Genomic DNA, 24,343 nt, shown 5'->3' with positions numbered 1-24,343 from the left:
CCCACCCCCGGCCCCGCCTCAACTCCGCCCCTTCCCCAAATCCCCAGCCCTGCCTCCTCCCCCCAGGCTCTCAAGCCTAGGAGGGAGGGAGGGAGGGGGAGAAGCGGCGCTCGCACCGCGGCCGCTCGGGATCTCCCCCTCCCTCCCAGGTTTGAGAGCCTGGGACGGAGGGGGAGCAGCGGCGCGCGAAACGGCCGCTCGGGATCTCCCCCTCCCTCCCAGGTTTGAGAGCCTGGGAGGGAGGGGGAGACCCCGAGCGGCCGCGGCGCGCGAAACAGCTGATTCGCGCGCCGCTGCTCCCCCTCCATCCCAGGCTTGAGAGCCTGGGAGGGAGGGCGAGTAGCGGCGCGCGAATCAGCTGTTTCACGCGCCATGGCAGCAGCAGCGGAGGTGAGCTAGGGGGGCCGCGGCACATTTCTCCTCTATGAACTTATCTAATTCTCTTTTTAATGCAGTTATGCTTTTGGCCTTCACAACATCCCCTGATAATGAGTTTCCCAACTGAATGTACATTGTATGAAGAAGTACCTCCTTATGTTTGTTTCAAACCTGCTCCCTATTAGTTCCCCTGGTTCTTGTGTTAAGTGAAGGGGAAAATAATACTACTTTATTCACTTTCTCCATACCATTCATGATTTTCTAGACCTCTATCATATCCCCCCCTTAGTCATCTCTTTTCTAAGCTCAACAGTCCCATTATTTTTAATCTCTCTTCACTTGGAAGCTGTTCCATAGCCCTAATAATTTTTGTTGACCTTCTCTGTACCTTTTCTTATTCTATTATATATTGTTTTAGATAGGGCAACCAGAATGCACAAAGTATTCAAGGTGTGAGTGTACCATCGATTTATGTAGTGGCATTATGATATTTTCTGTCTTATTATCTATCCCTTTCCTAATAGTCCCTAACATTCTCTTAGCTTTTTTGACTGCCACTGCACATTGAGCAGATGTTTTCAGAGAGCTGTCCACGACAACTTCAAGATCTCTTTCTTGAGAGGTAACAGCTAATTTAAACCCCATCATTTTGTATGTATAGTTGGGATTATTTTTCCCTATGTGCATTACATTGCATTTATCAACATGAATGTTGCCCAGTCACCCAGCTTTGTGAGATCCCTTTGTAACTCTTTGCAGTCAACTTTGGATTTAACTATCTTGAATAATTTTGTAACTTTTGCAAACTTTGTCACCTCTCTGTTTACCCCCTTTTCCAGATCATTTATGAATATGTTGAAAAGGACTGGTCTCAATAGAGATCCTTGTTGGACCCCACTATTTACCTCTCTTCACAGTGCAAACTGACCATTTATTTCTACCCTTTGTTTCCTATCTGTTAACCAGTTATTGATCAATGAGAGGACTCTCCCTCCTATCCCATGACTGTGTACTTTGCCTAAGAGCCTTTGGGGAGAGACCTCATCAGAGGCTTTCTGAAAGTTCAGTACGCTGCATCTACAAGATCACTCTTGTCCACATGTTTGTTGACCCCAACAAAGAATTCTAATAGATTGGTGAGGCAGGATTTCCCTTTACAAAAGCTGTGTTGACTCTTCCCAGACATATTGTGTTAATCTATGAGTCTGATCATTCTCTTCTTTACTATAGTTTCAACAAATTTGCCTGGTACTAAAGTTACCAGCCTGTAATTGCCAAGATAGCTTCTGGAGCCTTTTTTTTTTTTTTTTTTAAATCTTGATTAACATTAGGTATCCTCCAGTCACTATTAATTCTGCAATTTCCTATCTGAGTTCCTTCAGAACTCTTGGGTGAAATAGCGTCTGGTTTTAGTGACTTTTTGCTTAATTTATCAATTTGTTCCAAAACCTCCTTTACTGACACCTCGGTCTGGGACAGTTCCTCAGATTTGTCACCTAAAAAGAATGGCTCAGGTGTGAGACTCTCCCTCACGTCCTTTGCAGTGAAGACCGATGCAAAGAATTCATTTAGATTCTCCACATCTGGTGTGTCACTGTTAATGACCATGGTGGAATCAAAACAACAGACAGGTCTTGAAGCCAGGAGATTTGGAATCCACAATGATGTGGGAGTACCAACCTGTATAGAGGAGGGAAGGTCTTAGGTGAGGTTTTTTCTTCTTTTTTGTCCCAACAAAAACAAAGGGAAAAATAAAATGTAAGAAATAAAAACTTAAAGCTAAATAAGTTAATGAAGTGTGTACGACAAGCTATGATGCACGAAGCACAAACACTGCTTGTGTTCCATCTTGCTCCAGGAGCAGTAGGAAGGAACTGAGTGAGGGATGCAGGCATCCAGCTCCATATGTCCTTATCTATGATAGTAGAGAGGGTGTGAAGGGTGCAGGCTATTAAAAAAGAATCTAATCTTGCATACACCAAGAGTGGAATTGGTGTGGACAATTACTCAAATAATAGATTGTTATCCTTTACCTACAGAGGAAATCTTCTCCACTTCTGGAGTAACAGTTCACTGTCAATTGTTTCCTATATTAAAGAAAAACACTCTGATGCCATACAGAACATGGAAATAGCCAATGTCTTCTGCTACCAGATGCCACAGTTCTTACATAGACATCTGACGCATTGTATGAAGTATGGAAGACAGTTTAGAAAGCATGTGATCTTCAGCAGTGATGTCTTCTAATTCTTTCTCCCATTTCTTGGGGAGAAACCTGATAATATATATCTATGGCAAATGCAACAGGGGATAAAAAACAGAGAGGGGTGAGGAAAGAAAAGGTGATGGAAAGAGATGATAGTAAAATGAGCACATTTTCACAGTAAGCATTAATCATAGATTCATAGGACTGGAAGGACCTTGAGAGGTCATCTAGTCCAGGCCCCTGCACTCATGGCAGGACTAAGTATTACCTAGACCATTCCTGACCGGTGTTTGTCTAACCTTCTCTTAAAAATCTCCAATGATGGAGATTCCACAACCTCCCTCGGCAATCTATTTCAGTGCTTAACCACCCTGACAGTTAGGAAGTTTTTCCTAATGTCCAACCTAAATGTCCCTTGGTGCAATTTAAGCCCACTGCTTCTTCTCCTATCCTCAGAGGTTAAGGGCTTGTCTACATTATCTGCTGGATCGATAGGCAGTGATCGATCCAGCGGGGGTCTATTTATCGCGTCTAGTCTAGACATGATAAATCGACCGCCGAGCGCTCTCCCGTCGACTCCGGTACTCCACCAGGGCGAGAGGCGCAGGCAGAGTCGACGGGAGAGCATCAGCCATCGACTTACCACAGTGAAGACTCCACGGTAAGTAGATCTAAGTACATCAACTTCAGCTACGTTATTCACATAGCTGAAGTTGCATAACTTAGATTGATACCCCTCCACCCCCAGTGTAGACCAGGCCTAAGAAAAAAAAAATGTCTCCCTCCTCCTTGTAACAACCTTTTACATACTTGAAAACTGTTATCGTGTCCCCCTCTCAGTCTTCTCTTTTCCAGACTAAACAAATCCAATTTTTTCAATCTTCCCTCATGTTTTCTAGACCTTTAATCATTTTTGTTGCTTTTCTCTGGACTCTCTCCAATTTGTCCACAGCCTTCCTGAAATGTGGTGCCCAGAACTGGACACACTACTCCAGTTGAGGCCTAATCAGTAGGGAGTAGAGCAGAAGAATTACTTCTCCTGTCTTGCTTACAACACTCCTGCTAATACATCCCAGAATGATGTTTACTTTTTTTGCAACAGCTTTACACTGTTGACTCATATTTAGCTTGTGGTCCACTATGACCCCCAGATCCCTTTCCGCAGTACTCCTTTCTAGGCAGTCATTTCCCATTTTGTATGTGTGCAACTAATCACAGCTCGATGCCTGTCTAGCCACTATCAGATGGCAGAAGTTTGTAGGCATCATGGCATAGGAGTCTAAAGACGGATCTGAAAGAGAATAAAGTTGCAGCTTTATGGATTTTTTTAAAGGGAATTTTGCTATGCACAAGAAGTTGCATAAGAGAAAATGTGAAGGTGTCTGAGGGAGAAGCTGACTGGTAGGCAGAAAGGCTAGGAACATTGCTGAAGGGAAGGCAATACTCTTACAGGCTACTCAACAATAAGAAACTGAGGAGGTCCTTGTCAATATGGTGGCATCATCTACAAGTTATACAGGGAACAAAAATCAATCTGCGTAGCTGTACTTCAGGGAGCCTGAAAGGTCCTGAAAAGAAGCCAGATGGGGAACATGAAACCCCTTAGTCAAATGAACTGACCAGGTGAGCCTCAAAGCCATTCTCAGATGGCACCAAGGACAGCCTCTGAAACCAAGACTCCAAATAAAAAGACTCATGTACATACTCCAGACCTGAAGGATGCCTTTTTCTGGATCCTTTTAGTGAAGAATGGGCACAATGTGAAACATGGAGGCATTTGGGCATTAAGAAACCCCAGCATCCACAAAGTGGGGAGAACCTGATGCAGTCCTAAGGAATGAGCATTGCTGGAAGAACCCTCAGAATCAAGGAAGCTAGAACAGAGACCTCCAGTCCACAACAACACTCCTACTTCCTCTTAATCTTATGATTGAGGCAACAGAAGAGCAAAACCAAAGCTACTACAAACATATGATGCAAGTTGGATCACAGACCAAAGGAAGTTTGGGACTGATGTGAACCCACTTAGCCAGAACTTTTCTGGTACCAAGATGGCCTCTAGCACAGATGGAGCTTGTCAGCTACCATCCAGGCACCAAAGACTGTGGGTTTTGATTTCACCATGTTAGACAGAACTGTACCTTACCCTGATGATGGATCAAAGGGTTATGGGGTTGTGTATCTGGCTATGGAAAAATACAGTGGCATAAAATACACCAACTTTTTTGCGGGGGTGATCGCCCTAGAACTGCATGGAGATTGTCTGGAATCAAAACTGCACAAAAGCTATGCAAAGTTATCTATCTAAAATGTATTCACTATTATCTAAAAATGCATCTAACATGTATGAACTATAACTCCTCTAACCAGTTAACAGAACATTTTTCATCAAAGACAAAGAAAACACTCTGTGTGTATGAAATGAAGACCCATATATGTATAGCTGCTAGCTGTGGAAAGGAAAGAGAAATGAGGCTGCTTGGGATTGCTTAGCCTCTTAGAACCTTAGCTCTGGGAACACATCCTATTTGTAGGAATATGCAGAAGCTACCTCAAAGAAAGGTGTAAAATTCAGCTTCCTTGTACTGTAGCAAACAAACAATAAAAAGGGATCATGGGGAGGGATCTTCCCTCTCTCCCCTCACCACAAGAGTTCCAGGCTTAAAGTACTGACCTAGGATGGCCCTATGCTAAGAATTGAGACAGATTGGAACTCAACATACTGTTCTCACCAGGCTCACTCTGCAGCTCCTCTTACACTATAGTTTCTTATCACCTCACACCCAATGCTAACCACACTGATCTCACCCCAACAGGGGAGAAAAGAGGAGCCTCCAACTACCACCAGTAGACTTCCCTCAGGGGTAGAAGGAGCCACTACCAACTTCTTTTACTACTGAAAGAAATTTGGGGCTTGTCTGCACTTTGATTTTGCAAAGATCTCACTACACTGGTGCAACTCCCCTACTGTGGATGCAATTATATTGATAGAAAGGGGTTTGGGACACACTAGAAAAGCTGGGGCTTTCTTCTTTATGACCGTATAAAATTCTCATTTCTAGCCCTGAAAGGACACGAGATATTAGACTTGAAAGCCATCAGACTTCAGAAGTAATTTGGGGGAGAAGGGATTCTACATCTAGAGGGAAAAGTAAATATTTCTCTAGAAAGACGATACAAAAATGTTATTTGAAGCTGTTTAGAAAGTTAGAATAAGTCCTGAGGAGATGGATTGGTGGCAGATAATGAGATTTTACGCATGTGATAAAATGAACTAGTATGCAATAGCAATACATTTATCACACTCCTGTACAATTTACCACATGGATATCACCTCCCAGTATCATATATATTTTCATAAACTATCTCCAACATTGTTCAAGGTTTTCATCTGTTGTTTAAAGCAAGATATTTTACATATTTCTAGGGTTTAGGAGAATCGCCTCATACCAAGCACTAAATGCAGAGTAACTCGAGAATGTAGATATATTCAATTATTTTTACTTTTAGAGATGCATAAATATTACACGTTATTTATTTAGGAAATAATTGTATTAAATACTTACAAGATCTTCTATGATTTCTTTGACTGCTGCTACAGCTAAAATAAACAACAGAGGAACCAATGTTGTATAACGACCTGTTGGCGACACATCTGGAATTTGCTATTAAAAAAAGAATAATGTATTTTATATTTGTAAGTCAAAGTGCAGTTTGATTATAATAAACAGAACTTAGTAATGCAAAAGAATGCCACTTTATTCAGGTTCATGTACAATTCCATTTTCTTCATCTGCACATTTTAGTCCTTCTTACTACCGAGCCTATAATTGCTTACTATTTTCAATCTCCCTAATTCATTACACTTATACCTGTTCTCATAAAATCAGAAGCAACATGTAATTAATATGAAAAATGTTTCTATTTGGGCAACTGAATTATAAAATGTAGGCATAAATATATAGGCACTTATGGTGAGATATTTTGCAGCATTCCCCTCCATCTTCCCACCACAAGGGCTGATGCTATATCTGATTTCAACACCAAGTCTGGGGAAGAACACGGAGATTTCCAGTGTCTCAGTAAAACTTTTTTGTTTAACATAAGAGATAGTTTAATACTTTTGTAATGTAGTGCTGACGGTTTTCCATCCGATGGCTATCAGACAGACCCAAAAGACATGGTATAGTAAAGCACATGAGTGGTTACATTTTTAGTACTCAGAGGAATTATTCTCATGAGTGAAGTTATGCATATGCTTCAGTGTTTTCAAGAACGGGGATCTAAAGTTCAACTGCCCCATGACCAGTGGAATCTACTCACTATTTTCTTTGGAGTTAGATGTAAGTTGTGCAAAGGAGGACTGCATTTTACAAAGCACTGTGTTCGGGGGGGATAAAAATCATGTATTAAAAAATCAAAATCAGATTTTTTTACCTGTGTGTTCCTAGTTCTTTGCATTCTTATTTTATAGTCTTAAATTGCAGTAGATGTTTTGTACTTGTTTCTTTTATTAGTGTTTCCTAATTAACAGAATTTCAGATTTTAAATAAAGGTTTCTCCTGCTAAGAAGTTTCATATTTAAAATGTTCATTTATACCAGAAAAAGGCAAGTCCTACATCCTCATTAACACCTCTAGTTGCAAGATCACAAAAACTAAAAAACTCACAAAACTGATAAGCAAATAGCCTATGCTATACGAATGTGCATGCATGAGTATAGCTGGGTGATCTAATGTTCACAATGAACTATTGTGTGTGTTACAGTAACTACAGATAGAGGAGCTGCTTAGTTCTATGGCAAACACTGATAACTCTGGTCATCCACATTCATCTGAATATTTGACAATCACTCATGATAGAGGCAGAAGGTGTGAGAGTGAATATAAGTGCCATGTGACTAGTGTTATGGTACAAAATGCAGCCAATATCACTAAGATGAGGAGAGCTTTCCTCTTTTGTTAATTGTATATATTGACTAATTAATATACAACAACACTGAATTAGGTGAATTTAGAAATGTTAAATATAAATGTAACTTTGTCACTATTCCTGTCCAGAGTTCAAACTTCAGTCATTAAGTATGGCATATATAATGTATCACACCAACTATATGGTCTGCCTTTACATTATCAACTTAAAACGAATGTGAAATATTTTAAATCAATGCAGTTCAAAAGTATTGTGTGCTTTTTTTAAAAAAGCACTTCTGAGTAAGATGGACTTCAGGTGGATGAAGCACATAAATAGTCTCCTCTCTAAGGCAATCAAAGTTCAACAGTTAAATAATGGAAGAGTTAAATATCACTCTGCTGCACTTGGTATAGTAATTGGTACTAGTACTAGTTAATGTCAGAGTCACCTATGTAAAAATGTCACATGAGAATCTCAAATTTTAAAAATAAATGTCTATTTTAAATTAAAAGAACAGGAGTACTTGTGGCACCTTAGAGACTAACAAATTTAGTCTCTAAGGTGCCACAAGTACTCCTGTTCTTTTTGTGGATACAGACTAACATGGCTGCTTCTCTGAAACCTATTTTAAATTAATTACTTGGTTTTGATACGCATCAATATCTTTGACTGCAATGGTGTCAGATCTTAAGCTAAGATGGATCAGGGCTGATCACTTCCTGAAGATCCTTTCTACAAGAAGCTGTGTTGGTGATTCAGTAAGGTTGTATGTTTTCCTCTCAATCAGCACTCTGCTAATTGACCAGTATTAGAGATGGAAGTGCAGTCTTCTGGAAGAGACTTCAAAGTGAGACCCTGTCCATCTGTGATCAAAGATCTTCTGGCACTTTTTGTAAAGGATGAACCTTAGTCCTGATCAAATACAGGTTGGTAAACCAAAAATATTAGTTTCTTTGTCTGAAATATTAATTTATCATGATGGAGGACTTCTACAATGAGAACAGGTCTGTTAGCCCATCAGTTAAGTTCAGGCCATAATGAGAAATAAAAATTCCAAGTAAGGAAATATTTTCTATAAATAAGACAGTTGCAAAATGAGATGTACAAATATCCGGTATTTCACTAACATTTTATTCTTAATTCTTAATTCATTAAAGCCGTATCACATGATTTAATTAGATGGACACATGGTATTTCTGTAAAACATTCAAATAGCTATAATAGTAATCCATGGAATGTATTAGCACTTAAATGTTTTGAAATTCAGATTTTTTTTTAGCTTACCTGAAGTAATGCAATAAAAAGAAAAAATGCATTAGCAGCTCTTCTGAACTGGGAATAAAGAAACCTTGGCAGGAATGTGATTATGTTGTATTTTGCAGTGCTAAAAAAGAAAGACAAAAAACCATGTATAGTACCAAGTTACACACACACTTTCCTTATTATTCCTTGAAGTGTATGTCATGACAGTACCTTACAATCCAGGTGTTCTGAAGAACAATAAATTTGCTTCAAATAAAAGTTGAAAGAGGGTGTTGAATGAATCAGACAGTGCCTACATTAAGAATCATTTGGAGTTCCAAACCTAAATGATCTCCATCTCCCAAACCACAGCACTTGAGTTGACTCATAAACATCATTATTGTATGCAGTGTTGTTGTAGCTGTGTTGGTCCCAGGATATTAAAGAGACAAGGTGGGTGAGATAATATCTTTTATTAGACCAACTTCTGTTGCTAAGAGAAACATGCTTTCAAATTACACAGAGCTCTTCCTCAGGTATATAGTACCACTTCAAAATTATCTATCTGCTAGCAAAGTAGCAGACAGTATCATTTCAAAACTGGTCCTGAGGAAGAGCTCTGTGTAGCTTGAAAGCTTGTCTCTCTCACCAACAGAAGTTGGTCCAATAAAAGATATTTCCTCATCCACTTTGTCTCTCATAAACAACTTTGTCTCTCATAAACAGACAGCTTTACTAGTGAGCAAGCAGATAGTACAATTGTTGGGATAGTATGAAAGTATGTAGATAGTACTATCTGCTATTTTGCTAGCAGATCATTTTGAACTGGAAATATGTACTTTGAGACTATCACAAGGAAAAATACGGTGTGTGTATAACTTAAAAGTTGCCTCATCAATCATTTGAATACTATTTCTATTTTAGCAGTGCCTAAATGCTCCTAATAACTAAGCTAAGAGAAACGTTCACATCAGTTCATATGTAGACTATCCTACAAGTCCTGGTTTGATCTGTAGGATTGCACCCACTTAACAATAAACTATTTTAAGAATGCAAGAAAACAAAACACAAATGTGTCCTAATGCTAAGTTATGGAAGATGGCTACATTTGTTTGTTTGTTCTTGAAGTTCAAGATAAATATTTAAGGGATTTTTATGATAGACTAACTGCTCTACATCAAAGCTCTATGTCCTATGCAGAACATTACAAATGGATTATGCATCAGAAATCCAACCATTATTTGGCAGATGTCATGTCTTATTCATTTTATCTTTCAGTCTTTACACTGTTAAATTTATTGAGTGGTTGTTTCTTACTTTAATTATAATGAACATGAAAGCAGCTGATCAATACTGCAAACGGGTTATAAACACAGTGACTACCAAATGTAAGTGTATGAACTTATCTGACTCAACATGCCTAAAGTAGAAGGGAAGTTATAAAAAATGAACAACTGAATGGACTGATAATTTTAAACAGTTTTGAAAAATAAAATGTAAATATTATCAAGAGTTAAGTTACAAGATGGAAAGTTTTTATGCTCATTGCTAAGGCTGCAGAAAATTTGTTTCTTCACTGTATAGTGAATAAAAGCAAATTTACTTTCATAAAGTTTTTGTGGGTTTTTTCATTTTATTTTCGGTACTTTTTTTTTTCCAGTGAATTTTTTATTCAGAAAAATTGTCCATGTTGGGGGGGGGAAAATCAGAACCTTCCTGTAACTCATAAGACTATGCTTAGGGACCGTTACACTCTATCCATTCATTCCCTTTTGATTGCAGATTTGGAGAAGGATAATATGCTGAATCACTGTGCATGTTAGATACAATAGTATAGTAACAGATGGCATGGTAGATCTGGAAAACAATACCATGTTTCCCAAAGATTCCAGACTGACCCAGACAGCCAGCCTCAGTGAGTCTAGCTAGTTAAGCATATGTCTAGACAAACGTTTCTCAATGTAGCCACCGCAGGGGCACAGCAGGCACCAGAGGGCCATGGCCCCATCACTATTAAAAGTGGGAGGTCTATGCCCCTCCCACTTTTTACTGGCCATAAGAGCGAGCAACAGGGGAAGGGGCAGAGAGGAGCAAGAGGGAAGTAGGGTCGGGGGTGGGGGAGAGGCGGCACAGGAGCAGGGCCCCGGGGGAGGAGGCAGTGCGGGGGCGGGGCCTTAGGGGAAAGGTTGGGGTGGGGCCTCAAAGAGAAAGGGCGGCACAAGGGCAGGCCTTGGGGGAAGGGGCGGTGTGAGGGTGGGGCCACAGTTCAGGCACCGGTGGCCCCCCCACACTTTTAGGGAGCTTCCACCGCTCATGGGCCACTGTGGCTGCATGCAGCCACCAGTGGATTTTTGTGTGGCTACGACAGCCTCCAAAGCATGGGCAAAGATGGGGACAGGGCACAAAGCTGTGGCCCCTCTCTGCAGCACCCAGCTGTTGCTCTTGAATAGCTGTTACCAAGGGCAGCGAGATACGCCACGTTGGTGTTTGCACTAACACTGCCAACAGGTATTGGAGCCCTGCACCGTGCAGTCACCTCATGGGCTGCGCCTTTGGAGACACACAGAGCCAGTGTGCACAGCACTGGAGGCAGCTGTGGTTGTTCAGTTTCTGGGGCACTGCCCTGCGCAGCCCTCCTGCTCCTGTCCGGGACTCCACAGGCAGCCAGTGAGTTCCCGACCCACCTTCCCCAGGGCGGGCGCCCACTGAAGGGCCACGGGAGGCAGGGACAGAGAGACGGATTTGTCAGAGCTGCCACCAGCAAGAATTGGTGGACTCACTCTGAGGCCACCAAAAATTTTGTTGTGAGAACCCCTGCTCTAGACAGATTTCCTACATTGTGCTGTAGTCTACTACTGGGAAAGTTTCGACAAATAATACATTATGCACATAGTAACAATAAGAATGATGTGCTACACTCCTTAAGGAACCTCAGCTAGAGACTTTTAATGAAATTTATAAAAACTTCTATATAATAGTATATAAAAAACTTCACATCAGAATAATTTGAAGAACAAAACAGTTTATCTGCTTCTGGAAGCAAAAAGACCCCAACACCAGGACCCAGTTTAGCAATGGCGCCGGAAGAAACAAAGAATCACTATAACACATCCAGGATATGGAAAATGTGTGCAGTTCTATAAGGAAGACCAATACAACAGAGTAGACCATATTTATTTTATATTAAATTTAATTTTACATCGTTCCCTCATTTTCAGTTTTCCATGTGTATCAGGTTTATGTACTGATAACTCATACCTATACCACAGATGTTGTCCCTGGAGAGGGATGAAGAAGGAAACTAGGTTTTGGCAACTGGGGCAGGGTCAGTTGGGACTTGGCACCAGTGGAGGTAGGGAGACTTTTGTGAGATAAGCACATCAGTCACATGTTTCTGGGAAAATGACAAGCACTGTGTGTCAGGAGACTTGGTTGTAGGTGGTCATGCCTAGTGGTTGGAATGGGAATCAGGCCTAATGGTCGAAGACCCCTGAAATGTGCCATGATTACCAGGCAGGGGAATCTTCAGCTCACACGGAGCGAGGGGGGTGGGGCAGAAAGAGAGTCGGGGGGCAGTGCTGCCTGCCTATGCAGTGCTGCATTCTGTGCCTGCTGAGCAGCAACCTGGGCCTGCCAGGCAACCCTATCTCCAGCAGGGAAAGACTGGCAGGGGAGGGATCCATACTAGCCCTTTGCTGTATGCAGTAGCTTGCTGGCGGCTCAACGTATATGCTCGTGGACTTTTTGCCTCCCTGTGCTCATCTCTCTCAAGCCTTGCTTCTGCTCTGCTCCTCCACAGATCCAGCCCAGATTCTGCCCTGCACCCAGCCTTATTCACTCCCTTGAGCAACCTGGTTATATTGAAGTAATTCTGTAGAGTAGACCAGGGCTCAGGAAGACAGCACTCCACTGATTTACATTTGGTTAGCACTTTCCAGGTTATCTTTACAATCACGAGGGCTAGATTTTTTTAAAAATAACAGTCCAAGCTTAAACTCTAGAGCACAATTCTGCAGTAATGGGATGGAGGATTCTGTGGAAAGTCTGATGGAAATTTCAGCAGCTGAGATTTACAGACTATATGGGTCAATGCTAAAATGTAAACATCTGAATTTCAGGCTCAGAACTATTAATGAATGTTAAATGAAGCTGGCCAGACAGAATCTATAGCAATAGTGAAGACCCTGAGGACATCAATCACCATCAAAAGGCTTTGTGTAAAGAAACACTGGAGAATTCTGACAGTTGAACTGATAACAGTCAATGTTAAAAAAGATTTACAGTTGCTCAGAATTATTTTAGGTATATGTCTGTTAAACTGAGACAGAGAACAAAGGACAGCTTAATTCATCTGGTAATGTTGAACTCTATGCCTTGTAACCTCAAAATAGAGCAAGACATCACCTCAAAGATGCAAAGAATGAAATTAAACAATATCAAAAACTAGCAAACAGTCCATCATACAAGATAGCTGTATTCCTGCCTACATTCATAGCACATTCCATATATGCTTGGGAACTACAAGTACTCACACACAGAAGTTCAAGGCACAAAATTGGGTCTATTTCACAAGAGCAGACAGGAAGGAAAGCCCAGCATGAATCCACAGTATTCTGAACTGATTTATGAAAAGAGCGCCAAGTTTTTTCACATGACAAAAAAAAAATGAAGAAACAAGGGCTGTCAATTAATCGCAGTTAACTCACACAATTAACTCAAAAAACCCCACAGAATACAAAGTGTACAGTGCTCATTTTATTTTATTTTTATTACAAATATTTGCACTGTAAAAATGAAAACAGAAATAGGTGAATTGAAAAATACTCATACAAGTACCGTAGTGAAATTTCTTTATCGTGAAAGTACAACTTACAAATCTAGATTTTTTTTGTTACATAACTGCCCCCTAAAAACACAACAAAAAAGTAAAACTTTAGAACCCACAAGTCCACTCAGTCCCACTTCTTGTGCGGCCAATCACTAAGAGAAACAAATTTGTCTACATTTACGGGAGATAATGCTACCCGCTTCTTATTTACAATGTCATCTGAAAGTGCGAACAGATGTTTGCATGGCACTTTTATAGCCGGCATTGCAAGGTATTTACGTGCCAGATATGCTAAATATTCATATGCCCCTTCATGCTTTGGCCACTATTCCAGAGGATATGTTTCCATTCTGATGACGCTCGTTAAGAAACTAATGTGTTAATTAAATTTGTGACTGAACTCCTTGGGGGAGAATTGTACGTCTCCTGCTCCATGGTTTTACCTGCATTCTGCCAAATCATGTTATAGCAGTCTCAGAGGATGACCCCGCACATGTTGTTCATTTTAAGAACACTTTCACTGCAAATTTGACAAAATGCAAAGAAGGTACCAATGTGAGATTTCTAACGATAGCTACAGCACTCAACCCAAGATTTAATAATCTGAAGTGCCTTCCAAAATCTGAGAGGGACAGGGTGTGGAGCATGCTTTCAGAATCCTAAAAGAGCAACACTCAGATGCGAAAACTACAGAACACAAACCACCAAAAAAGAAAATATTCAGCGCATCTGGCACGTAAATATCTTGCAACGCCGACTACAACAGTGCCATGCAAATGTCTGTTCGCACTTTCAGGTGACGTTGTAAATAAGAAGCGGGCAGCATTATCTAGTGCAAATGTAAACAAACTTATTTGTCTGAGTGATTGGCTGAACAAGAAGTAGGACTGAGTGGACTTGTAGGCTCTTAAGTTTGACATTGTTTTATTTTTGAATGCAGTTATTTTTGTACATAACTCTACATTTGTAAGTTCTACTTTCATGATAAAGAGATTGCACTACAGTACTTGTATTAAGTGAATTGAAAAATACTATTTCTTTTATTTTTACAGTGCAAATATTTGTAATAAAAGTAAATATAAAGTGAGCACTGTACACTTTGTATTCTGTGTTGCAGTTGAAATCAGTATATTTGAAAATGTGGAAAACATCCAAAAAAATTATAAAAATGGTATTCTATTATTGTTTAACAGCACGATTAATCACAATTAATTTTATTAATCGCGCGACTAATTTTTTTAATTGCTTGCCAGCTCTAGAAGAAACCAAACTCATCCCTGCATCTGTTCTTCAAGAGACTGAATTTTCATGGTACTGGCCACATACTTAGTGCGTTAGGTCCAGTCTTCAAAATAAACCCCAGCAGATGTCACAAAGGATTCTGCTTCTGGTTCATAAAAATCTAGCTCATCTTCCTCAAGCCATTAATGAAGATGAAAAGAGGCTAATGACTGCTGGGAAACGTTGTAACTTCTGTAATAAAGAAGGAACATGTTTTGGAAGTGTCAAATTTTGTTCAGTGAAGACCTAAGTTCCAAATACACTATCTGTGAATCTTGCAAACCAACTTTCAACAAGAAACTCCTTCTCCAAGGCTCCTTTCCTGAGGATGACAGTTTTAGCCACCACCATGCAGGAGTTATCATGTTTGGCACAAAAGTGGGCTAGTCAGGAATTCTGTACCCATCAGAAAACATGAGAGAAAGAGAGGTTACTCACCCTGTGCAATAACTCTGGTTCTTCAAGATGTGCACTCCTATGGGTGCTCCACTTTATGTGCCTGTGCACGCCACACCCCTTTGATTGGAGATGTTCATTAGCAGTGTCCATTTGACCATGCATACCCTGCTGACAATCTCATGCCCCGGCCCATGGTTATAGCAGGCTGCAAGTGCGAACCACCCTCCATTTTTTCTCCACCACTGAGGCCTGGTATACACTATGGGGTTAGGTCAAATTTAGCCGCGTTAGGTCGATTTAAAAATGAATGCGTCCACACAACCAACTCCGTTCCGTCGACCTAAAGGGATCTTAAAAATGACTTCTGTACTCCTCTCTGGAGAGGGGAGTAGTGCTAAAATCGACTTTGCTGGGTCGAATTTGGGGTAGTGCGGACACAAATCGATGGTATTGGCCTCCGGAGCTATCCCAGAGTGCTCCATTGTGACCGCTCTGGACAGCACTTTGAACTCCAATGCACTAGCCAGGTACACAGGAAAAGCCCCGGGAACTTTTGAATTTCATTTACTGTTTGGTGAGTGTGGCCAACTCAGCAGCACAGGTGACCATGCAGTCCCCCAGAATCATAGAGCGTAGAATGTTTCTACGCTCCCCCTATCATCACCGTCCCTGAGGTTATCGCAGATTAGAAGGCGAAAAAAAAACATACTCGCAATGACATGTTTTCCGAGCTCATGCAGTCTTCCCGCACTGATAGGGCACAGCTTAACGCATGGAGGCATTCAGTGGCAGAGGCCAGTAAAGAATTAACTGAGCGAGAAGAGCGGAGGCAGGACGCGATGCTGAGGCTATTGGGGGAGCAAACGGACATGATGAAGCGTCTGTTGGGGGAGCAAATGGACATGATGAAGTGTCTGTTGGAGCTGCAGGAAAGCCAACAAGAGCACAGACCCCCGCTACATCCACTGTATAACCACTGTATTGTCCGTTATCTCATTTTTTTTAATTAATAAAGAAAGAATGCATGGTTTCAAAATAATAATTATTTTATTTCGAAGGGGGAAGGGTGGTTGGATTACAGGGAATTAAAATCAACAAAGGGGGCGGGTTTGCATCAAGGAGAAACACACACAACTGTCACACTGAAGCCTGGCCAGTTATGAAACTGGTTTTCAAAGCCTCTCTGATGCGCAGCGCACCTTGATGTGCTCTTCTAATCGCCCTAGTGTCTGGCTGTTCAAAATCGGACGCCAGAAGATTTGCCTCAACCTCCAACCCCGCCATAAATGTCTCCCCCTTACTCTCACAGATATTATGGAGCACATAGCAAGCAGCAATAACAATGGGAATGTTGGTTGCGCTGAGGTCTGACCAACAGCGCCAGCGAGCTTTTAAACATCCAAAGGCACATTCTACCACCATTCTGCACTTGCTCAGCCTATAGTTGAACTGCTCCTTACTACTGCCCAGGCTTCATGAACGGATCCCCCGAGCTCGTTGCTGGGGAGCAGGAGAACAGAGTTGCAGGGGAAGTGATGGAGCTGTACACCATGCCCTGGAGGTTGCTAGGAGCCGGGCAGGGAAGACGTTCCCAGAACCCCAGCCAAGCTACATGTCTGACGAGGACAGTTACCAGCCCTACTGCACCGTCTGCTGCCAGCAGCACCCAAGAGGACCAGAACGGATCCCCTGAGCTCGTCGCTGGGGAGCAGGAGAGCAGAGTTGCAGCGGAAGTGGTGGATGACGACGGTTAGCAGTCCTACTGCACCATCTGCTGCCAGCAGCACCCAGGAGGACCAGTACGGATCCCCCGAGCTCATCACTGGGGAGCAGGAGAACAGGAGAGCAGAGTTGCAGCAGAAGCGGTGGATGACGATGGTTAGCATGCTTGCCATGGTATGGAGTCTGCACGGGTAACCCAGGAAAAAAGGCATGAAACGATTGTCTGCCATTGCTTTCACAGAGGGGGAGCGACTGACGACATGAACCCAAAACCACCCTCAACAATGTTTTTGCCCCATCAGGCATTGGGAGCTTAACCCAGAATTCCAATGGGCGGCGGAGACTGCGGGAACTGTGGGATAGCTACCCACAGTGCACCACTCCATAAGTCTATGCTAGCCAAGGTAATGAGGACGCATTCCGCCAACTTAATGCTCTTAGTGTGGACATACGCAATCGACTGTATAAAATTGATTTCTAAAAATCGACTTCTATAAAATGGACCTAATTTCGTAGTGTAGACATACCCTGAGTCTCAGAAGGAAACTCTGAAGCAGAGGAAAGGATGGCAGGTAGTGGAGAATGCACAGAGGGACACATCTTGAAGAACCACAGTTATGGCACAGGGTGAGTAACTTCTCTTTCTTCTTCGAGTAGTGTCCCTATGGATGCTCCACTTCAGGTGACTCCTAAGCATTATCCGGATAGGGAGGAGGAGCTTCGGAATCAATACCAGCACACAGGAAAGAACTACAATGCCAACTGCCACATCAGATCTAGTGGCATAGACTAAAGCATAGTGTCTGGAAAAGGTCTGTACAGAAAATCATGTAGCAGCTCTGTAGATATCAGATACTGGGACGTTTTTAATTACAGGCATAGATGCAGATTATGACCTTGTCAAGTGAGCTGACAAACCAACAGAGGGTGGAATGCTGGCAACACTGTAAGAAGGTATAATACACTCTGAAATACATTTTGATAGTCTTTGAGTAGAAATAGCAGACTGTTTAGATCTGTCCGCAAATAAAATGAACAGTCTAAAAGATTTACAAAATGATCTAGTCTTATCTAGATAGAAGGCTAATGCCCGCCTGACATCTAGAGTATGGAGGGCAGTCTCCAGATTGGCGTTATGTGGTTTTGGAAAGAAAACTGGCAGGTAAATGATCTGAGGCCTGGTCTACACTAGGAGGTTATGTCGAATTTAGCAGCGTTAAATCGAATTAACCCTGCACCCATCCACACAACGAAGCTATTTAGTTCGACATAGAGGTCTCTTAAATTCGATTTCTGTACTCCCCCCCAACGAGGGGAGTAGCACTAAATTCGACATGGCCATGTTGAATTAGGGTAGGTGTGGATGGAATTCGATGCTAATAGCTCCGGGAGCTATCCCACAGTGCACCACTCTGTTGACGCTCTGGACAGCAGTCCGAGCTCGGATGCTCTGACCAGCCACACAGGAAAAGCCCCGGGAAAATTTGAATTCCTTTTCCTGTCTGGGCAGTTTGAATCTCATTTCCTGTTTGGACATTGTGGCGAGCTGAGCAGCACTGGCAATGATGCAGAGCTCTCCAGCAGATGTGACCATGCAATCTCAGAATAGAAAGAGGGCCCCAGCATGGACTGATCGGGAAGTCTTGGATCTGATCGCTGTGTGGGGCGATGAGTCTGTGCTTTCGGAGCTGCGATCGAAAAGACGGAATGCAAAGATCTACGAGAAGATCTCAAAAGCCATGACAGAGAGAGGATACAGCCGGGATGCAACGCAGTGCCGCGTGAAAATCAAGGAGCTGAGACAAGGGTACCAGAAGACCAAAGAGTCAAACGGACGCTCCGGATCCCAGCCCCAGACATGCTGTTTCTACGAGGCACTGCATTCCATTCTAGGTGCGGCCGCCACCACTACCCCATCACTGACCGTGGACTCTGAGGATGGGATATTGTCGACGGCCGCTTCCTCGGAGATGTTAGCGGACGGGGAAGATGAGGAAGGAGATGAGGAGGACGAGGCAGTCGACAGCGCTTACAACGCTGATTTCCCTGACAGCCAGGATCTCTTCATCACCCTCACGGAGATCCCCTACCAACCCTTCCCAGGCGTTAACCCGGACCCTGAATCAGTGGAAGGATCAGTCGGTAAGTGTTTTAAACATGTAAACATTTATTTTGAACAGAACAGGAATATTAACAATGGGTTTTTCATGATTAGTTTGCCCTAGGCGCTTAACATTTTAGTCCTTGGCAGTGCAACTACTGCAAAAGAATCTAACAATGTCCAGTTTATCGTGATTACTTTGCCCTAGGCGCTCTACTTTTTAGTCCTTGCCAGTGCAGCTACTGGAAAATAAGGTCTATATGTCCGGGGATAGAGCTGAAATCCTCATGGGACATCTCCACGAAGCTCTCCTGGAGGTAAGTCCCATACACCCCTCACCCAAAGTCCCAAGAAGGAGGGGCGGCAAGGGCCGTGAAAACGGTCACTACACCCCTGCAGACTGCTCAAGTACCAGAAGGCTCTCATTCCCAAAAATTTGATAAGTCCTTTCCTTCCCGCCTCACCCAAGCCCCCGTCCGTTTCATCCTCTGTGTAGTTGCCAATAAAAAATACGTTTCTGTTAATTACTGTTTCCGTCATGTTCTTTTAGAGGAGAGTGTGTTTGAAGGGGGGGAAGGGGGTTGGTAATTGGAGAGGACAGTCACCTTTACCAGGGTACAGACACGAGGGCAGGTTCAGCAGAAGGTCACACACACATTGCAGTCACTAGGCACCCTGGTCAGTCTGGGAGGTGGTTTTCATGTTCTGTGTGTGTGTGGGGGGGGGCTATGTGACTTTGTGGCGGGGGAGGGTGGTTAGAGATCTTATGCAGCGGTCCTTAGCCTGGATCACAGAGCCACGCAGCAGGGGATCTGTAACCGTCCTCCCCCGCCACAAAGTCACATAGCCCCCACACACAGAGTCCCGAAAAGGAGGGGTGGCAGGCTCCGTTGAAACAACCAGTCCACTGGCTCTAGGAGCAGGAGCCTGTCATTCCTCGAGTTTAGAAGCGTTCTTTCCATCACTACGCCCGCTCCCCACCACAGTCTGCGTCCCAGTTTCAACACTTTACCGCGAAATCCGTAATAAAGAAAACGGTGTTCATTAACAAAGTTCCATTTATTTTATTTTTAAACGTGTGTTGGAAGGGGGGAACGGGGGGAACGGGGTATGTAACTGGAGAGGATAGTCAACATTAACTGGGTAAAGAAACGGGGGCAGGTTCAGCTTCTCTTTAAACAAACTTAATAGTCACAGGTTATCCTGTTCACTGAGGAACCTAGCTTTCAAAGCCTCCCGGATGCACAGCGCGTCCCGCTGGGCTCTTCTAATCGCACGGCTGTCTGGCTGGGCGTAATCAGCAGCCAGGCTATTTGCCTCAACCTCCCACCCCGCCATAAAGGTCTCCCCCTTGCTCTCACAGAGATTGTGGAGCACACAGCAAGCTGCAATAACAATGGGGATATTGGTTTCGCTGAGATCAGAGCGAGTCAGTAAGCTTCTCCATCTCCCCTTGAGACGTCCAAAAGCACACTCCACCACCATTCTGCACTTGCTCAGACGGTAGTTGAAGAGTTCTTTTTCACTGTCCAGGGCGCCTGTATAGGGGCTTCATGAGCCAGGGCATTAGCGGGTAGGCTGGGTCCCCGAGGATCACTATAGGCATCTCCACATCCCCAACAGTTATTTTGTGATCCGGGAAGTAAATACCTTCCTGCAGCCGTCTAAACAGACCAGAGGTTCCTGAAAACATGAGCGTCATGAACCTTGCCCGGCTATCCGACGTTGATGTTTGTAAAACGTCCCCTATGGTCCACCAGTGCTTGCAGCACCATTGAAAAGTAGCCCTTTTGGTTAATGTACTGGCTGGCCTGGTGGTCCGGTCCCAGGATAGGGATGTGAGTTCCATCTATAGCCCTACCGCAGTTTGGGAATCCCATCGCGGCGAAGCCATCTATGATCACCTGCACGTTTCCAAGGGTCACTACCTTTGAGAGCAGTAGCTCAACGACTGCGTTGGCTACTTGCATCACAGCAACCCCCACGGTACATTTGCCCACGCCAAAGTGGTTCACGACTGACCGGTAGCTGTCTGGCGTTGCAAGCTTCCAGACAGCTATGGCCACTCGCTTCTGGACAGTCAGGGCTGCTCGCATCCGGGTGTTCTTGCGCTTCAGGGCAGGGGACAGCAACTCACAAAGTTCAAGGAAAGTTCCCTTCCGCATCCGAAAGTTTCGCAGCCACTGTGATTCATCCCAGACCTGCAGCACTATGCGGTCCCACCAGTTCGTGCTTGTTTCCCGGGCCCAGAATCGCCGTTCCACAGCATCAACATGACCCATTGCCACCATGAGGTTCACGGCGCGGGGTCCCGTGCTTTGTGAGAGGCCTGTGCCCCTCTCAGACTTAATGTCCTCACTGCGCTGCCGTAGCCTCCTCGCCCGATTTCTCAGCATCTGCCTCTGGAAAAGGTGGATGATAGGGTGCGAGGTGTTGACAACGGCCATAACTGCAGCGATGATCGCAGCGGGCTCTATGCTCGCAGTGCTGTGGCGTCCGCGCTGTCACTCACCAGAAAAGTGCGCGAACTGATTGCCCGCCGGCGCTTTCAGGGAGGGAGGGCGGGAGTGACGGTTGGATGACGACAGTTACCCAAAACCACCCTCGACACATTTTTCTCCCCAGCAGGCATTGGGGGCTCGACCCAGAATTCCAGTGGGCAGCGGGGACTGCGGGAACTGTGGGATAGCTGCCCACAGTGCACCGCTTCCAATATCGATGCTTGCCCCGTTAGTGTGGACTCACAAAGTCGAATTACTGTTCGTAGTGTGGATACACACGTTCGACTTTGTAATATCGGTTCCACAAATTCGATTTAAGTAAAATCGAACTACTCTCGTAGTGTAGACATACCCTGATTCAGATGAACCTCAGAAGACACTTTAGGAAGAAACCGGGGGTGTGGTCGTAAGGAAACTTTGTCCTTGTAGAATACTGTGAAAGGAGGGTCTGACATTAAGGCCCCAATCTCTCCTATTCATTAAAAAGGCTGTTTATGTGGACAAATTCAGTAAGGAGCAGGTTCAAAAGGAGATTTCATGAAACTTTTAAGAACCAAATTAAGATCCCAACCTGGGGTGGGGACTTTCACCAGTGGGAAGAGATTACCCAGACCTTTCATGAACCTTATAGTTGTAGAGAGAGCAAACAATGAGAATCCCTCAATAGTTATATGAAAAGCTGTTAATGCCACCAAATGAACCTTGAGAGAGCTAAGTGATAATCCGATTTTCTTTAGTTGCAGCAGGTATTCCAGAACAAGTGGAAGCAAGGCAGATTTAGGGGCAGCATTCTGGAGTTCACACCAGTGATTAAATCATCTCCACTTCTGAAGGTAAGTATTTCTGGTATACTCTTCCCAACTATTTAATAATATCTGTTACACTTCTGCAGAACAGACTGTCTCTACTCCCGTGAACCACAGAGGACCCATGCTTTGCGGTGGAGAATACTTAGATTGAGATGCAGCAGACGACTGGTGTCCTGGGAGAGCAGCTGGAGAGTGATTGGAAGATTTATTGCTGGACAAAGAGCTAGACAAAGCAAGTAAGGAATCCATGCCTGCCTATACCATGTTGGGGTGATTAGAATAACTCTGGTCTTGCCTTGTCTGATTTTATTCACCACTTTGGGCTGGTCCACACTAACCCCCACTTCGAACTAAGATACGCAACTTCAGCTACGTTATTCACGTAACTGAAGTCGAACTATCTTAGTTCGAACTTACCACGGGTCCACACGCGGCAGGCAGGCTCCCCCGTCGACTCCGCGTACTCCTCTCGCGGAGCAGGAGTACCGGCGTCGACGGCGAGCACTTCCGGGATCAATCCAGGATCGATTTATCGCATCTAGACAAGACGCGATAAATCGATCCCAGAAGATCGATTGCTTACCGCCGGACCCGGAGGTAAGTATAGACGTACCCTTTGTGAATCAGAGGCATCTGGGGTAATGCAAGTCCAAGTAAGGAAGATGATGTACCCCAAGAAACTCCAATCTAGGCACACCCATCTTGAACAAAATAGATGGTATTTTTTATGGCAAAGAGGTCCACTTTTGGAAATCCCCAAGTTTGAAATATGCCTACAAGAATCTGGAAATCCAACTCCCATATTCATAGTCTTGGGAAAAACACCTGCTAAGTGTGTCGCCAGCAATGGAGACTCTGGTTCAGCATTCACCAATAAGTCTTTCAGATACCTTAAGTCCTGAGACACCAAGTGGAGTTGCAGCACCAATGGACAGGTATGCTTGTCCCTACAGGATGGTACAGATAGTTGTGAGAGCTTCACAGATGGCACTGATGTAGATAGAGGCTTAGTCTTACATGGTAGCAAGTGCTAGATAAGGGTACCGGGAGAGGGGTTAAGTCCGATGATCTCCTATATTTGCTCTGACCATCTACACTAGATGGTACTGGAGCCTTCTCGGAGCCACATTTACCTTTAGAGCTGCAGGATTTTCCTGCCTTGCTGGCACTGGAGGAATGCCTCACCTGTACCGTACCAAGCCCTGGGACAAGGTCTCTGAGGCTGCTGACCTTGTCGGAGAGTGAGGTCTTTTCAAGGTGAGTACCTAAGATGGGAATTACAGGTCCTCTTCTTAGGATCTTTAGAGGAAACCTCTGAAGTCTTACCCTTTCTAGGAGAGTGTTGTACTAAGGCCGAAGGGGCACTAGAGACCCCAGAGACTGATGTATAGGGGGAGCCCCAGACCGTGCTCTGAAGCAGGGCAAAGGCAGTGATCAATCATTAACAGTCTCAGCTTGATTTCCCAATTCTTCTGTACCCTGGATTTGAGGGCCAAACAGAAGTTATACTTCTGTGGGATGTGTTACTCTTCCAGGCAGAGAAGGCACTTCGAGTGTGCATCATTGACCAGTATAGCCTCTCTACATGTAAGGCTACATTTAAATTTTGGTGAACTGGGTTCACAGGGAGGATTCCCCCAGAGGAAATAAAACAATCTTTTCAGTAGCTAGTAACTAGCTACTACTAACCAACAAACTAACGACATAAACTAAATAAACTAAGTAGAATGAACTTACTGAGCAGCCAAGGCATGCATATGCAGACATGCTAAGCTGTGTTTCAGGCCGAGGCAGTTGAGAAGGAACTGAGAACAGTTTGCCTACGCAGCCCGATATGGCTTTGATGCAGAGCATAAAGTAGGGCTGAATGGACACTGCTAATGAAAATCTCTGATCAAAGACACATGGGGCACATGCGCACCTAAAGTGGAGCATCCATTGGGATACTACTCGAAGAGGAAC

At 43.7% G+C, this 24,343-nt stretch overlaps 1 protein-coding gene across 1 annotated transcript in view; it reads right to left on the bottom strand.

The window, feature by feature from the left end:
• ATP8A1 (ATPase phospholipid transporting 8A1) overlaps positions 1 to 24,343 on the bottom strand; it is a gene marked incomplete at its 5' end in the record, with an annotated part of 249,508 nt that overhangs the window by 212,573 nt on the left and 12,592 nt on the right. Inside the window, 2 exons of the mRNA XM_065405013.1 lie at positions 6,151 to 6,249; positions 8,783 to 8,882. Coding sequence (XP_065261085.1) covers positions 6,151 to 6,249; positions 8,783 to 8,882 — 199 coding nt within the window. The remainder of the gene's footprint in view (positions 1 to 6,150; positions 6,250 to 8,782; positions 8,883 to 24,343) is intronic.

This window comes from Emys orbicularis, chromosome 5, assembly GCF_028017835.1.
Source record: "Emys orbicularis isolate rEmyOrb1 chromosome 5, rEmyOrb1.hap1, whole genome shotgun sequence".
NCBI classification, from domain to species: domain Eukaryota; kingdom Metazoa; phylum Chordata; order Testudines; family Emydidae; genus Emys; species Emys orbicularis.
This window is presented reverse-complemented; position numbering and strand designations above follow the sequence as displayed.